Consider the following 17,015-nt stretch of genomic DNA (forward strand, 5'->3'; position numbering starts at 1 on the left):
TTTTTGTCTATTCGTACATTTATTAAACCCCTTTCTAAAACAAAGCCCAGCCTATTGATATTTATTAAACATAAATTAGAACTAAAAAATAGTTTTTAGCTTAGTAGACAGAAATATATCATGTGTATAAAATACATACATTACAATAAAAACACGACAAATGAAAAACAGCAACTGCACTGCTAAAAGATGCAGAACGAATATCAGAAAAAAAAAACAAGTAAAATGAAAAATGGCCTGTCCGTATTGCTCAATGAAATGGTGCCATTTACTTACAAATATTAATACATCATACCCAACGCAGGGATGCAGTGACACGAAAATACTCGACATATGTATCTCATCAATATTTCAGAATTTAATTTTAGAGAACTATTTTTTCCCGGATCACCCGCATTGACTCGTATTTTTTTCATCAGTATTAACATTTATTAATTATGTGGGTATCTTATTATTGAATGCACTAGTGTTATTATACCTACCCTCATAACTTCATTAATCTATTTTACGACTGTCATTGTGATTACAACATAAGAACTAAGTATACACGAAATCAGTGAGAATAGTTTTGAGTATTATTTTGTATAAATTCGGTTGACTAAAAATGAGTGCCAAGAACGATAAAACCTTGGAATCGACGTCAACACAAACAGAAGCTGACAGCTCCAGCTCATCAGACTTCATCGACGATTACTCGCAACTCCGACTGTCATATTACCAACAACGATCTGAATTCGACATATCCACGACAGACAGTTATAGTGACGAGACATTCAATACAGCAGAAACAGACTTGAGTGAAGTTCCCAAAGACCCGAAAGAAACAGAACGACAGAAACTCCGAGATTATTACATTTCTCAAATCCCAGATTTGCCGCATCCGGCTTACACCGTGGCGTCTATAATCTCGGCCGCGTCCCGCAAGATGGGACCCATTCACTTCAGATATAATGATAGAATCGAACAGGGCGACGAAATTCGTGATTCACGTAACGACTTGGAATTTGCTCCTGAACGGAGGTCGACTCTAAAACCCAATCAGTTTCCGAATAACTAAATGTTAGCACCTGATGTTATTGGATGTTGAGCGTCTATTCAAGTGTTTTTGATTTGTGTTGCATGGTTTATTTTGCTATTTTTTTATATTAAATGACAAGTTCCTTTCCTACTCTAAAAGTTTCATTTTCTGTAAAACCCAACTGGAGATATTCATTTGTTTTACTTTCTTTTCTCAGCTCCAAATATCTGAATGATAATTTTCTTCTATTCATTGATTTTACTCGCAATCTGATAATCTATTTCTAATTATTTCCATATTTAAAACGGATATAAAGTTTAGTGATGCGCCATCAAATGCTTCAGAAAAAGCAAGATAAAACATATAATTACTATCGGCAGTGATTTCCCGCGGGGCGGCTCGAGCCAGGGCCGATGTAATGGACTTTCTGCATAACTATTGTCACTTCGATTTTGTATACTGGGCTACCTACTGAAACAAGAATTTCTTAGCCATTATTACTTTTCTAAACAAAAGAATACCTGAGAAAATAGTTCGCGCCTCTCGGGTAATCGAGTCGTGAACTATTTTCATTATTTCAGTTGTAATATAACTGTCGTATATAACCGTTGTTTGTTTTTTTTATTGAGATTTAAAAGAAATAAGTTAGCTGTTTTTGGAAGCTGGGAATACCTATAAAAGAGGAGAAAATTCTTTATAGCACACCACAGAAGTTCATATAAGCACAACCTTTGGATAGACTTCGTTTTGAAGGGGCAACATTTGTGCAGGTAATGCACAGTTTTAAAAAAAGAATTAAGTCCGTAATTAATAATTGTATTATGTAATATTAATAATAATGAAAGCATGACTATTTATACTTACAACCTTATCCCTGTAACCTCAGCTAAGTATTAATACCTACTATGAGGTTTCACCCGTAGATACTGCACATCGAAAGATTATTTAATTTACTTACCTACTTATATTCAAACAATGTTGCGTTTACCAGGCAGCGAATAAATATTTTCCAACCATGTACATACTTACACTGGTTCGTAAACAATATTTAATCAATAATTAATTATAAATGTACTTAGTTATAAAAATTTATAGTGACATATCATTACTGATAGCCAAGTTTGCTAAACATATCAGAGTAAGCCATTGATAACTGGGTTGCACATCCTCATAACAATATAAAAACTACATCAAACTTCTAACCGTAATTAAGTATTACGTTACCGTAATTTGGATGGTCCAGTGCTTAGTTACCCTGACTGCTACACCGAAGGTCGTGGGTTCGATTCCCACCCAGGACAAATTTTGTGAGATGAACAATTAAATTAATTTATAATATCTATGTATTTGGAATAAAATTAGTACCTATGATTATCAGTTGTCTCGTACCTACTCATAAGACAAGCTTTGCTTAGTTTGAGAGTAGATGGCGTTGTGTGACAGTTGTGGAATATCATTATAGTAGGTACACCAGAAAGCAATCCTCCAAAAATCTAGAAACGAATCCAAAGTCTTAACAAAATCGGTAAGGAAATAGAATTACCAAGAAAGCCATATTTATAAATTAGACAAGTCATTTCAACCTGTCCGATGTAAGTCCATTGAGACCATTTACGATCAAAAAGTCTGCGCAATAATGGAATCCTAAAATTCTCTCCGCCTGGGACACTATTTATAAGGTTTTAAGTTAAAACAAACTGTCAAACAACAAACCCTCGGGAACCAAGTTTCGAATGGTGTTAAACTTTTGTAGCGCTGTCTTTATTCCTGATTTTTATCCACTATGGAACGGGAAGGTCGCTTCGACCATTACTGATACACGGACTTGTGTTTCGGACTTTGGTAGTGTTGTATGGGTGTAGTGATGTCTTATCATTTGGGTAGCATTTAGATTTTGAACGTCTTTTTATATGGATTTGATATGTTCTTCTGTCTCCAGGCTGTATTTCATCAATCGTGAAAGCAAGATAGTTGAAATTTTGACCGATGATGTATTTCTGTTGGCGCTATATTACGAGGTGACAAATAAATTTGAGTCTACCTGCCTACCCTCAGATTTATTTTTGTAAAAGTCCTGTCTATGACTGCCGTATATGTGAGAGAAGGGAAGGCCAGAAGGGACCGGATCATGGTATGATACCATGCGGTTTACTCTTTGATAAGATGTAATCGCTTTAAAAATACAGCTATAGGAAGATGAAAATGTAGAAAAGGTCCGCTAAATACAGGGACTGTTGCAGTAGCCAGGATAATTCCTCAATAAAATCATGAACTCCCATGCACTGAAAACATGAAAGGCATCAAGCAATCACAAAAACCAACCTTAAGCCCATTATTATAAGGACGTAGATAATGTCAAAATATTATCATTTTGTAAGGTTTTTAAGTTCATGAATAGTGTATATTCACAGTAACGCACGTAATGGGTTGACAGAGATATAAAGCAAGAGATTTAGATAAAGATTAGAATGATCTGATATCTTTGATTGGGTGAGTCATAAGTCACGCTTGTCTCAAATGAATGTTTTTGTATCTTTATAGTTCATATTCATTTGACATATGATTTCAAGTATATGAGTCATGACATGATTCAGAGGTGTGCTACTGTAAGATAGATTTTAATGCACTAAGTTGACATGCCTCTGACTAAAACGTGAAAGGCGAATTATCGTTGTTAAATGTAGATTTAGAATTGTCGCTAGTTCCCGTAATAAGTGACAGCTAGATATAGCACGATACAAAACGGCGACTAACTTTAAATAACTGGATCATTGGTTACAAAAATAATAAAAGAAACCTCTGGGCCTCTATTCCGCTTTTCTAATTGCCGATGATGAATGGACAATGGATTTAATTTGACACTATTCGTATTCCTAAGTACAATTATTGGAAATTCGTTGTATTAACTGTGAGTGATCCACCCCGTGGCCCGTGCTAAATTTCTAAATATTGTGTCAAACTATACGATTAGTGTCGATTAGTGTCAAATTGATTCCATTTTCCATTCATTCATCAGACATTGTAGATAACGGAATTTTCATCCAGGTTTATTCACTTCCATTTATAGTGAACGGTCCTGAATCTGATGGCCTTCAGGTGTTGAGTATAGCACTCGCACTTGATAGTCAGAATCTGGCTCCGAAAAAGTCACCCAACAAATTAATTACTGTAACAATCATTACTGAACCTCGACCTTTATTTATTCTTTATCGTTATGACGGCATCAGAATAACATTATTTGTGCAAATATAACTGTCTAACTATCTTGGTTTAGAAGATAGGTACCTACAGCCTGATGACGGACCGGCAGACAGATAGTTTTAATCCTGTGGGTACCGAACCATAAAGACAAAATTGCTTCTGATATAATATTGCAAAAATAATGTTTCTACACCTACATAATGATATACTTAATTTTTTTCGTAACTTAACCTTATTCTTTGTCACGAAATAATCAGAGATTTACCTAAATTAGTTTTTTACCTACATTAGTAACACAAAAACTTTGAAGGTAAGATTAAAAATACTTCAACCGTAATAATCAAGTCCTCAATTTGTAAAATGTCTCTCAGACACGAAATTGAGATGAAATTAAAAGCATTTGGAGGCTATTACAGTCTACTTAATAACGTAGGTACATCAAAATGTCATTAATTCCTAATTAAACTTTATTCTTATTATTTTATTTAAAATTCTAAAAACAAAACATTTTTACAGTGATTTTACACACAATCAGTTTTGTGCTTTGACTGTGGGTGAGTCGGATATATCTTTTTCCCTGTCAAAGAGGGGAGACGTGCCCTGTCTGGCAGCATCGTGTTGTTGACTTGTAATGCCAATTCTTCGGGGGCGCAGGCTACCTAAAGCTTGCGAGTTACTTTATAAAGAACTAAGTCATCATTGGCCTAGCCTTTTCCCAACTATGTTGGGGTCGGCTACCAGTCCAACCGGTTTTAGCTAAGCACCAGTGTTTTACAAGGAGCGACTGCCTATCTGACCTCCTTAACCCAGTTACCTGGGCAACACGATACCCCTTGGTTAGACTGGCTGTCAGACTTTTTCAAGCTTCTGACTACCTGTAACGACTGTCAAAGATGTAGGAATAACAGCCGGGACCCACAATTTAACGTGCTTTCCGAAACACGTGTAAAGAACTAAGTGTAGTTTATAATTTATATTGACGTAATAAAGCTGACTACACCAAAATATCTGCTTGTGGTAAAAACATCCAACCACTTCAAACCATTGTACCTAAATTGTGAAAAAAAGGGAGTTGATATGCAAAATTTTGGGCTAGCCAATCAAGATTCGTAAGACAGATCCAATTATCTTTGCCGATATGGACAATCGCTTAGGTACTTGAAGAATAATCATATTATGTTCCTCGGCGTCTCACATCCACAACTACAAACGTCCCAAATTAGACTGACAATTAAAAAGTAACAGAAAAAACCTAATAGCAGTTAAAAAAAAATTATGACAGTAAATTTAACCTTCCATCGCCTCACATTTCCTAAGCTATTATTTGTATAAGCTTCATCTAGGAACACCTTTTTATCTACTATATGTCCCCGATATACAAATTGAAGGGGATTGGGACTAAGGGTCCTACGAGTCTACAATCTTCTTAAGACCCCCTGGAGGGGAAAACATGGCGTCGGCATCCCAGCGTCCGATCATGGATTAAGCAAATTGACCGTTGATATTTACATAATGAGAATGCAACGTTTAGGCTTCTACTGCGATATTATTTGCATATAGATTGTGTACGTGAAGTGGAACGCAATCAATCAAGCCCCTTAGTTTTAGCAATGCTAATCGGTGTTTTCTTTTACACTTCGAATCTTTTTTGAGAAGGCTTTTTTGATCGAATATTTGGGAAATTGAGTAGTTATTGAATGTTAGATTGTGGAATATATTTTAGACATATAAGTGTGATGTCTCGTTCTGTAATGACAATATTTTTGATTTTATATTTTCGAAGAAAACCTGTCAAAACGGAGATCTAAAGTCATTATTTGCAATACAATAAATGCCCAGACATTTCAGTACATGTTACTAAAAAGTAGGTACTAAAGTTAATACATTTCTTATTGGAACCGGCACGGGGTAATATAATCGACTGAAAGTTGCGATGAAATTTAATATTCCCGATACAGCCCCATGGCTCTCATGCATCGAATAACTCGAGTCAGCAGCTAATGCGGCTCCGATGTAAACAGATTAAAGTAAGGCTCAAAAATATACAGAATGATATAAGTCTAGTAAACTAAGGACGGAAGGAGCTAAATCATGCTCTCATAAAAGCTGGTTTGACTGTTAAAAAATCTTAAAGACTACTTCACAAAATTTAAGATTTAGTGAATAATCAAAATCAAAAAGTTTTTATTACAAATAGGCCGATTTAAAGGTACTTTTAAAACGTTACAATACTCTAGTTGCACGGCTCCAAAGGGTAATTTTTAAGGAGAAGAACCGGTAAGAAACTCCATAATACGAGCCTCCTTTTGTCCAGCCTTCCTCTTAGCTGTGCCTCCAGTATGTAGGTATCCTTTTATATAATCCGTTATCAAAACAAATTATATTTTACAGAAAGGCCCATTCATAAGTAATTATCAGGTAACAAATAAAATCACTGCAAAGAATTAACCTAAAGGACCAGAAAGTGTTAAATGTCTATTTAAACTGCTCACAAAGAGCGAATTAATCTTTCCATTCGGCATTCATTAGACGCTCACCTTTCAACGAAGACAATGGAATTACCATAAGAGACCGAAAATAGCATCGGTTCATCCAATTAGTTCACAGGTAGACACTCAGAATCGACGAACTCCCGCCTAAATCTAATTAGGTAATTGAAATCATTGGGCGATGCGTTGCGACGTTGCGAGCTAAGCGAGAGAGCTGGCAACATCGCGCTCGCTGCATCGCCAATTAGTTCACTCGGAGACCGCTTCGTGCGAAGCTGTGCCGTTTCCACGTAGGTACCTAAGCCTTCATTTCCGAGTGACGGAATGCTCAAGCTGAGTTCAGTCGATCACCTAATTTAGCCAAATGTTACCCTGAGAGCGTTCTGTGTCGTTATGAGCGTGAGGCACGCAACACACGTCTCTGTTTTGGCTTTAATGTGCTCGGATTACTGATTACTGACTGCTTAATTCGAATTGAGACGGCTGCTTGTAGTATCGCTAATAGTTGGTTACTTCATATTATGAAAGAAAATGTTCAGCTACTTTTTCTATTACCACTTTCGCCTTTTTTCCATATACTTGATGTTTGGGGTTTTTAAATAAAATCCGTATTTGGATTCAAACCAAGAAAAACTCTAAAATTAACATTTCAATAAATAATTACTCAACTGTGCGGTGCTTTTCAAGCATAGGTATATCTTCTGCCTAGTCCTTTTACCAGAAATTCTAGTACCTGCTGTTACCTTATTATCTGACCTCCATAACCCATTTGACTGGATAATACTGTATGCTGCTAACAACAACATATTACACATTCAGAGGAGAAAACATACAAACATAAAATAATATAGAACTCCCAAAAATTTGCCGAAATGTGTCTTTCAGCGCCCAATACTATTAACAATTAATAATTCATATCAAATATTCACAAATATCAACTACTCTGGAGTATTTCATCTCGAAATGTAGTAACGTGATAATGTGTTCAGTGTGCTCAAACTTCTAGGAATCAGACACCATGTAGTACGCATCTGTGCTAACGAACACTAGCATTCCAGATATCGCAAATATATAGTTACAGCTGAATGACTGAGAAACTTGAAGTAATACAGAGGATACGTGAAGTAGAAAATATATTCTGTGAAAGAAAATATTTCGTCACTCTTGATGTATTTTGTTTTTTAGTCCAGGTTACGAAACAGGCTACTTTGTTTGTCGCAATTGTGGGTCCTACCCAAATGTACCTACCTGCAATTGGATAAAGACGCCAGTCACTTAAGCTTTGTAACTGTCTGTCTGTCACCAGGTCGTATCTCATAAATCGTGATAGTTAAATGGTACAAAAAATACTTTTATAAATCTAGTTAAGCAACGATGGATACAGTCATAAATCTTTCGGTAACCATTTTTTCTATTTCTGCAAGCCATATCGACTGTCGACTGTCGCCAATCCGAATCACACTTGACCGGTTTTTCCGGTTTCCGGTTAAAATTCTCAATGTGACAGAATATTCTCGACAATCAAGACCTTGGTATTATCTATGGCCCGAGCTAGACACGCACAATTATGTGTGTAAACTCAAGATCAACCTATCACTTAATATATTCAACGTAAGTGAGCAAATCAAACGTTTATTAGTATTACAAATTAGTTTATGTAATCAAATATGCAAGTTGATCCCGCTAATTATCTAGTATATCAGTCAGATCGCTGGTCTGTTTAATATTCCTTTTGTCATATCGAGCAACATTTGTCAATACGAATTAAGTTTGACTTAATTAGATTACCTTCAGTTTATCAAAGGGCAGACAAAGTCAATAGGTACTGTTTTATTAGGCTATATTAAAGGAGGCAAGATGGTTATATTAAGGACGAGATTCAACTACACCGTAGACGTGTGATTGAGGATACCACGTCAAACTCACTGTAAGCGACGGGTCAAGTTCGACCCTCGCGTAGGACAAGTTTTTCTTGAATGTTTGCGAGACACTCGCGCTTGCTCGCGACACAAGGATCAAACTCCTTAATTTGAGAATCTTTTCTATAAAAGAGAAAAAAATAAAAAAATGGAAATTTGTGTCATAACATTAGCGAACAACAGTCTATTGGGACCACGAAACTTTGCCAACTAGGTATATTAGGAGCCAATATAAAAACGTCTACTATTCAAAAACTGAGCACTACAGACAATCCGATTAATCTAATCGACAATTGAACCACGAATGTGAAAGCGTAGGTTGAATACAAAATAGATACGTAAACGACATTGTCCAATTCCGTAATGACATGAAAACGCCAATCAGAGAACATTTGTATTCGAAGCTAATTAAACTGATTCTGGGCGATAATGCTTGGCTTGTTCGATATTCGTACGCTAATGTTTGGAACGCGATAGTGCCGCGGTGTCTACAATTAAACAGGTGATAAGTCTCAGCTGTTGCCGATCCCAGTCACAGCACTGACGAACGTCGTACCAACATTTCGAATGAATTAAACGATTAATTCGTGTATGGGCTACGTGTGTAATTACACAGCTGTAAGCTACCGAGGTGTTAATTTGTGCATTCGGGATACACGTGAGCCGACGGATCGTTACCGGGAAGCAATGGAGCGTTCAACGTACCCATTGCCTCGTGTTTTTGGCCTCGTACGACTCGAGGCGAACTACAAATTGCAAACAAATTGGGGAATTCGGGCAGACGTTACTGCATACGTATAAAACGTGTAGTCCCAACTAAAAACGGGATTTGCAGAGCGCGTCGCGCGCGTTGACGTGTTGCACTTTTACAGCGATGGATGTTCTTTTTTTTTATAAAACTGTCAGTTCGAAAACTGAGTGTTTTGTTTCGTTACAATTAGTTTATTGTTCATCGGAGTACAGGAACAAAAATATACCTTCAATGTATCAATAATTTATCTATATGTTAAAATAAAAAAGCTGTCAAGTGCGAGTTAGAATTGTGACACTGAGGATTCCCTGTAATTAGGCTGAAGAAAAACAAACTGGTTGGATGGCAAATCGATTTGTAACTACCTCCCTGCATGCTTTATGTATGTCAGTCAAAAAACGTTCGTCAACAACATTACATTTATTTTCTAAGCTTATTTTCGGGATAAAATATAGCCTATACGGATTCGGAGGAATCCCTCTAATTAATAATAAAAGAAATTTCGAAATCAGTCCAGTAGTTTTTGAGCCTATTCAATACAAACGTACAAAAATACAAAAGTTTCCTCTTTATAATATTAGTATAGATATTTGTTGTTATAGCGAAACAGAAATACCTAGTCAGCACAAAATCTAATGAGACGGACAGATAGCGGAGCCTCAGTACCTAATAAGAATTCGCTTTTACCCTTTGGGTTCGTACTAAAAACGTAGATCAGCAGAATACTTCTTAGTATCCGATATTGATTTAATCTTTGATCAAATAAACTCACAAAAGTCAGACTGTTATCTACAATACCTTATCTAGGAAGGAACCTAGGAAGCTGCCAATCATGTTCATGAAAATCATCGCATACTTACGCCTGATCAGTTCCTATCAAAGGGTTATTGAAACAGATTTAGATTATTCTAAGAATAAGAACTTTCAGAATGATTAGTACCTACGCAATCAATAAAACCACCATGCACGTTTAAAATGGCTATTAATAGCTTTTTAAGCATTCTTCAGGGGCCTACCATCCCATCTAAATTTAGTCTTGACTGTTGCGGCTATGGAAGCAAGCCGTGTAATGTAGATATATCTTACCTGTCGATGCGTGGAAACCTTATGGTTATTATTATCATAGAATCGCATTTGCATAGGCTTCAAAATAAAATATTTTTCTTGCCGGATCAAACAACGTCATGTTTTAACTGCAATCTTATCAATGCGCCGAGTGCAGTGTACCCAAACACGTATAGTTGTATCAGTTGTTTTTAGAACGCTGCACGATCAGCGACAGCGCACACCAAATGCACCGGTCTTGTTACCTCTGTATTACTTCATTATACTTTATTTTTTACTCTTGTGTAGAGAAGAGTATCTTGCAGCTAAAACTCGGTCACTTAATCCACCTGACGACAAGTGAACGGTGTTAATACTGTGACAGAACTGTAAACTTCTATCAGATAAAACTTTTGGCCGTTCGTACCATAAAAAAAATACCTAAGCCCTTAAGCCTAAAAAAACTTGAAATGTCAATTTAAATCACCTGATTTGACGTTGACGTTACTCAGCCAATTTTTCCGTTGCTATCGTTTATATTATCAATCATATTTGGCCGTTAATCTAACGATCACATCGTTACCTTCAACATAGCCGACTTCTAACGGATAGAAGTATTCGTTAGATTACGACGAAGCACGCAACGGGCTGTTGATTTGTTATCTGTAACGACATAACGCAAAAACGCTCTTGTCTTGTATCTATGAATAAAAATAATCATAGATAAAAGAAGATTATGTAGGTACTAAGCCTTTTATATTTGATATCTGTTTATACGTTTGTCTAAGGTTTTTTTTCCGGGAATATGTTATCAATACATACTTCTATTTGGTTTTTAGTCTGTAAAGATTTAGATGCTTGTGTATTTTTGCGTTTCATGAGTTTTCATAGAACTATCTAAAAGACTCCACTCTTAGTAAAAACCGAATAAAAAATGTTTGTTCATAAGTATTAGAAATCAATTAAATAAACATAGCTTAAGTAAGTCTACCTACACGGCATTCTTCACTCAAATTGATGGGACCACTCATGAAAATACTTTCACATTACAGATACAAATAGAATAATTATAAGGCCCCTAACTCACATGAAGACGGATTAAAACCAGCTTCCTTTTAGATGCCGGTTATCGCTGGGGATTTTTGCAAGTCGAGTACATCACCTACATACTACAAGTACCTTCCTACTTGATCAAATCATATACATAAAATCCCTTGTCAATCATTAACAATCCAACATTTATCAGGTAATCTGTAAATACATAAAATCCATGTGTGTTAAATAAATAAAACGTTTTCAAACTTATTCCTTTTATTTTAACAGAACATAGATTTATAACAAATAATGTTAGCCTCAGCATAATAATACACATATCACTTATCCACGATTTTACAAGTAAACGTTAACAGTTATGAACTTAATAACAATGGAATGGCTTAGACCGAGTTCAAACCCAATGGACGACTCCTGCAGTAAGAAATTTAATCCATGTGTCGCGGGGGGTTTGAAAAACATACAAATCACTAGCACAAAGACACCCAGAGCAAGCATTAGTGGATCACACAAATGCTTGTTTTACACGGGGATCGAACGAGCGACACGACGCGCACAGTGGGTTTTGGCGTGGTGGTCTCAACCACTTATCCGTGCAGTCATTGTATGCCCATCAGTTGTAACCAAACTCTCTGTGAGCCCCAGTATGTATACCAAACATGCGGTATTGTTTTTCAGTGAGTAAATGAAGCGTTTTGTGAGGTAAGACTTCAATGTGAACGAAAAAGTGAATGTTTCGAAATACAATACATTGCATATTGAAAACCAATCGTATAACACACGTTTGGCTTTGCTAACAGCCTTAGTTTAGGTTGTACTGGTATGCCCAAAACGAAGTCTGCAAAACTTTTTATATAAAATCTACACTTTTCAGACGTGACGTTCACTTCCATTACTTATTATGTTTGTATTATCCTTTGTCACCAGAGCCCATGACTGTTTCTTTTTGTGCATCCACAAGTAAGGTTTGAAGCTCAGAATAAATTTTCTCCAGCATGACCAGCCTTGGTTTTGTATACTGGAAGAATAAAAAGAAATATTGAAAGAAAACGGAAACATGAATGTATAAACATTCAAAAAGTATTTTAAACATTGCTTATGTTTAAAATACTTATTATTTTTTAATCACATAAATAGCCCTAGGCTGAACAGAGTGGTAAAATCGAAGGCTTGCTCTGCAGTGGGACAGTTATGGCTTAACAAAAATTAAAAATAAAGTGGTAACAATTTATCACTTAATTATCTATCTGGTGTTTAATTTTCCTGTCTGCCTGTTGTAACTTTAGTCTTTAATGTCTTAAAATTGACATTTCAGTATGGTGATTAGCAATTCAGGTTAGTAGAACATACAATTTTTTTCTCTAAAAAAAACAAGGAAAAATGTAGTTACCTTAAACAGAGGCACCAATTTGACTGTCTCAGATTCTTGACTACTGGGATTGTTTTGTTTGATTAATACCGTGAGGAAATACAGCACACGATTCTGAAAAACAGAAAAAATACTTTGGTTTACTTTGTATGAAATTACATAATGCATGTACTATCAGTAAATTTTATAAGAAATTAAATATTGTTAATAATATCAACCAAACAGTTGATATATCTATACTTCTATACTAATATATAAACCTGAAGAGTTTGTTTGTTTGTTTGTTTGTCTGTTTGAACGCGCTAATCTCAGGAACTACTGGTCCAAATTGAAAAATTCTTTTTGTGTTGAGTAGACAATTAATCGAGGAAGGCTTTAGGCTATAAACCATCACGCTGCGACTAATAGGAGCGAAGATACAATGGAAAATGTGAAAAAAAACAGGACGGGTATAAATCATAACTTACATCTTCTTCTACCCACGGGAACGAAGTCGCGGGCAACAGCTAGTATATACATATGTAGGGTTATGAATCAAGTTATACAAAGCTTATTATTGTCTTTATCTTAATAGACATTAATAACTTATTATGTTCTTTGTCGACAATGGCCTCCTAAACCATCCCATTTTAATAAAATTTACATAGAATGTCCAGTTTGATCCATCTAGCAAAATAAAATAGCTTGATATTCTTTTATTTTGTATTTTGTCAGTATTGTTACCATCCACTACTATGTGGTATGGAGGTTTCTGAGTCAGCTAGTTCTAGTATAAACCCTAATTGCACCCTAATAACCAGCCATAAACAATATTGCAATTTCTTCTCCTCATGGAAAAGTCTTTCCACAGCAGTAGGACAGCTATCAACTGGTATTATATTGTGAAATTAATTTCCTTACCATTTTAATGACTTCATTAATAATAACATCATCAATGCTGGACCAGGATATGAAGTTATCTTCTCTGCCGTACACATACTTGACTGAACTCTGCATACACACTGTCGGAATTACTAGTAGCGTTTCTGAAAAGTTAAACAATTAAATTAAATTAACCAAGAGGTATTTAATCATGTTACTCTATTGCAAGCGAGCCAACTAAACTTTAACACATATGAATTTAAGACTTGGCATTAAATTACTAAGTAGGGAATGAAAATAATCATATTTAGAGTTATTTTAGACAAAAAACACAATACGAACCTGATTGCACACTGTGAGTCACCCAAAAGAAGACTAGGAAAGACAACACGATAATTATAACTAAAACTGCTGTTAAACTTATACGAATGTACATGAAAGATAGAATATTGAATATTATGGCTAATACAAGCGATAATCTAGGCCAGAATTTAGATGTTTTCTCAATATTCTTGTAAGTTATTGTGAATTGCCTAGAATTCGGTGAATTTTGTCTTTTCTCAACTTTCAAGGATAGTTTCACGCCATTCACATTATCGTAGTCCAACGTAGTACTTGAGTTAATCATATTTTTATTTAAAAACATAAAATTGTCACAAGTTAATAACTTTGCATAAATATTTACTTTTTCACAATCGTTTACAGCTGCTTGGCCTGCTTGATGTTCCAAACATACCGATCGATTTCTGTCATTGAAGTTACTTTTGTCCCTGTTTCACTTACACGTTTAAAAAGAGATAGCTATCACCGCCATCACCAACAAGCAAGTTGAAGTTACCAAAATATTGTCAGTTGACGCATCGAGTCTCGGGTGAACTTCTAAAATAATGCGTTCATAGATTTCAAAATTAAGTAAGTTGGTACAGCGGCCGGGGTGCGTTCTTAGCATTTGAAATAAGTTAACAAAGAAATAACCAAAATAAAGATAATTCAACGTTGTACTGAATTTAGGCCATGTATTATACGCAGAATGATGTTGACGCCTTGCACGAAAAAGCTTAAATAAACGACTGGTTTCCTACATCCGATGAAATCCCTTGTAGACACAGCAGCTTTAGATCTTAAATTCATGAACTAACAAAAAACATAATGTCAGCTACCGTCTTCTTTAGTATTAGCAGCAGCCAGAAACGAAGAAAACAATACTAATCAGTAACCATAACAACACCTCGTACAAATAGACGTCACAAACGAGTAAAAGCGAATTCAATTAATTAGAATTGTATAAATACAGCAGAGTTACATAATTATTGTAAACTTACAATTGGTGCTCAGGGATGGAAAACCTAGACAGTAATGCTTGGGTGTTTGATTCCCTTGTAGGTTTTCTTCACGGCCCGGTATGGAATGTCCCACTGCAGACCTTTATTGAGGAAAAGTCTCTGCGTAAGTATGCAAGACCAGTGTCGTCTTACATGCTCACCATCATTTTGTTTACTACAAAAAGTATCATTTAGACAATGATCAACAGATGACAACAATACATCAATAAACCTATTTAGTAAAATAGTTGTCAAAAACACAAAGTAAACGGTTGATTTATTGGATCACCGCATTTCATTAGGCTTTTTATCAACTGATGTTGTGTTTACAGCATTTGAGCCAACGGATGATGGAGAGGTGCTCGATCGACCGGAGTATAAAAAGGTTCACGATGAATACCGTAACTTAGTAAGTACAAAATAATTTACTTTTGTAATAAGCCTTAGGTACTGCTTTAATACCACAGGACTCAAATGCTTGTAAATTGAATCACGATAGTTAAATATTATATTTTTTCTTACTACCAGGTAGACGTGATGTTGGGATCTTTCATGGATGATATTGGTATATCTGCTGATCAGTTTGAAGCGGCTTGCAAATTGTCTGCAAGGGACCTTGCCGGTCTCCCAGCTCACTTCCATCGTCGCCTTTTTGAACAAATATGGGCTGCAAACGACTACGAAATGTTCGTCAAAATGATGACGCACAAAAATGTGGAACTGCAGTTACAGGTTTATTTTTTTATACAATATTAATACTTTTATTCTCTTGAAAGATAAGGCAAATTTTTGTTTCAGGCGCTAGAACTGATTGAGAGGAGATATGGGACTATGCCCAATTTATTTTCTACAGAACCTGAAGAGTTGGATTCATCCCGAAGTGATGAAAGCGAGGAATGGCCTGATAATGACGATGTCATGACGGAAATAAAAAAGTAAGTTAAGGCTTTGTTGACAGCCACCCTGGGCTACATTAAAGGGCCTAACTAAATATCTACCATTTTAAGATGAGCTTAGGAATTTTTTATATAATATTAATGCTAATTTCTTGCGATATGTCAAATTTTCAGATTACAGCTGGAAGATTATGAAAGCAAGGATGAAGTTGTTAACGTCCCACCCGAAGAGGTGGTGGCCGAAAAACAGACTTTGCTATCAAAACTTCACAGCTTTGAAAAGAAAGAAGAGAATATAGAGAAGAAAGATCAAGCAGTCGCCGAAGAAAAGAAGATCAGAGTTATTGAACCTCCGAAACCACCACCTAAGAAAGTAGAGGTTTGTGATTTGTTATCTTTACTGCAGGTTCTACATATATCAGGATTGAGGTACTATCGAATGTACTACGTCTGATTTGTAGTGGATCCATATTAACATCACAGATGGATCTTTTAAATTTATTTCCTTGATCACTTTAGGATTCGTAATTATAGTAATTAGTTTACCTCTGAATAATACTTACTTCGGATCCCAGGTAAGTGAGGAAGAGATGCGTGCTCGTCAGGAGTATTTGAAGCAGCAGCGAGACAAGTTACTCGCTCTGAAGAAGCAAGTTCGGGAGCGCAGACTTGGTGCGGCAGACGGAGCCGAAACTGGAGGTACGCCTACGTCACGTACTTACGCCTATGTTATTATTACCCTTTTGCAGTTTACATTTCGTCAGAAGCAATGATAAAATTGAACGATAATTTTCAGTATTATATTTTTCGGAGGTTTATTACTAGTTCATGAGCGCATTCAACCGTGCAGGTGGTGAAGGGTCCCAGGGTAGTGTAGCCAGGCCGCGGTCAGCTCGCGTTGCGCAGGCAGCACTGGCAGGCGTTGCACCGCCGCCTCCGCCGGACGCCATGCAGCTGCGACGGGCACTCGCATCCAAGCTCAAGACTGAAGTCGTCGACATCACTAACTAATGTGAAGTATAACACATTTAAGCAATTGTATCTTCTACTACTCAAATAAAATTATTAAGACTCTAAAATAAAGCCTTGTTT

The 17,015-nt window shown here is 36.1% G+C and overlaps 3 protein-coding genes across 3 annotated transcripts; 2 read left to right on the plus strand and 1 right to left on the minus strand.

Moving 5' to 3' along the window:
• The first annotated feature begins 487 nt into the window (after nucleotides 1–487).
• LOC113498765 lies at nucleotides 488–1,244 on the plus strand. Its single transcript, XM_026878909.1, has one exon. It carries the CDS (start codon nucleotides 605–607, stop codon nucleotides 1,055–1,057), a length of 453 nt encoding a protein of 150 aa, XP_026734710.1. The 5' UTR covers nucleotides 488–604; the 3' UTR covers nucleotides 1,058–1,244.
• A 10,760-nt stretch (nucleotides 1,245–12,004) lies between these two features.
• LOC113499112 (phosphatidylinositol N-acetylglucosaminyltransferase subunit H-like) lies at nucleotides 12,005–14,426 on the minus strand. The gene is made up of 4 exons (XM_026879475.1): nucleotides 14,048–14,426; nucleotides 13,745–13,869; nucleotides 12,866–12,958; nucleotides 12,005–12,493 (listed from the first exon to the last, which is right to left on the minus strand). Exons 1-4 carry the CDS (start codon nucleotides 14,349–14,351, stop codon nucleotides 12,386–12,388), a joined length of 630 nt encoding a protein of 209 aa, XP_026735276.1. The 5' UTR covers nucleotides 14,352–14,426; the 3' UTR covers nucleotides 12,005–12,385.
• Nucleotides 14,427–14,923: 497 nt separating this feature from the next.
• On the plus strand, nucleotides 14,924–17,002 carry LOC113499111 (cilia- and flagella-associated protein 36). Its single transcript, XM_026879474.1, has 7 exons — nucleotides 14,924–15,151; nucleotides 15,360–15,436; nucleotides 15,556–15,759; nucleotides 15,826–15,962; nucleotides 16,098–16,302; nucleotides 16,499–16,622; nucleotides 16,774–17,002. Exons 1-7 carry the CDS (start codon nucleotides 15,043–15,045, stop codon nucleotides 16,932–16,934), a joined length of 1,017 nt encoding a protein of 338 aa, XP_026735275.1. The 5' UTR covers nucleotides 14,924–15,042; the 3' UTR covers nucleotides 16,935–17,002.
• The last annotated feature ends 13 nt before the right edge of the window (nucleotides 17,003–17,015 follow it).

This window comes from Trichoplusia ni, chromosome 11, assembly GCF_003590095.1.
Source record: "Trichoplusia ni isolate ovarian cell line Hi5 chromosome 11, tn1, whole genome shotgun sequence".
Classification (NCBI taxonomy): Eukaryota; Metazoa; Arthropoda; class Insecta; order Lepidoptera; family Noctuidae; genus Trichoplusia; species Trichoplusia ni.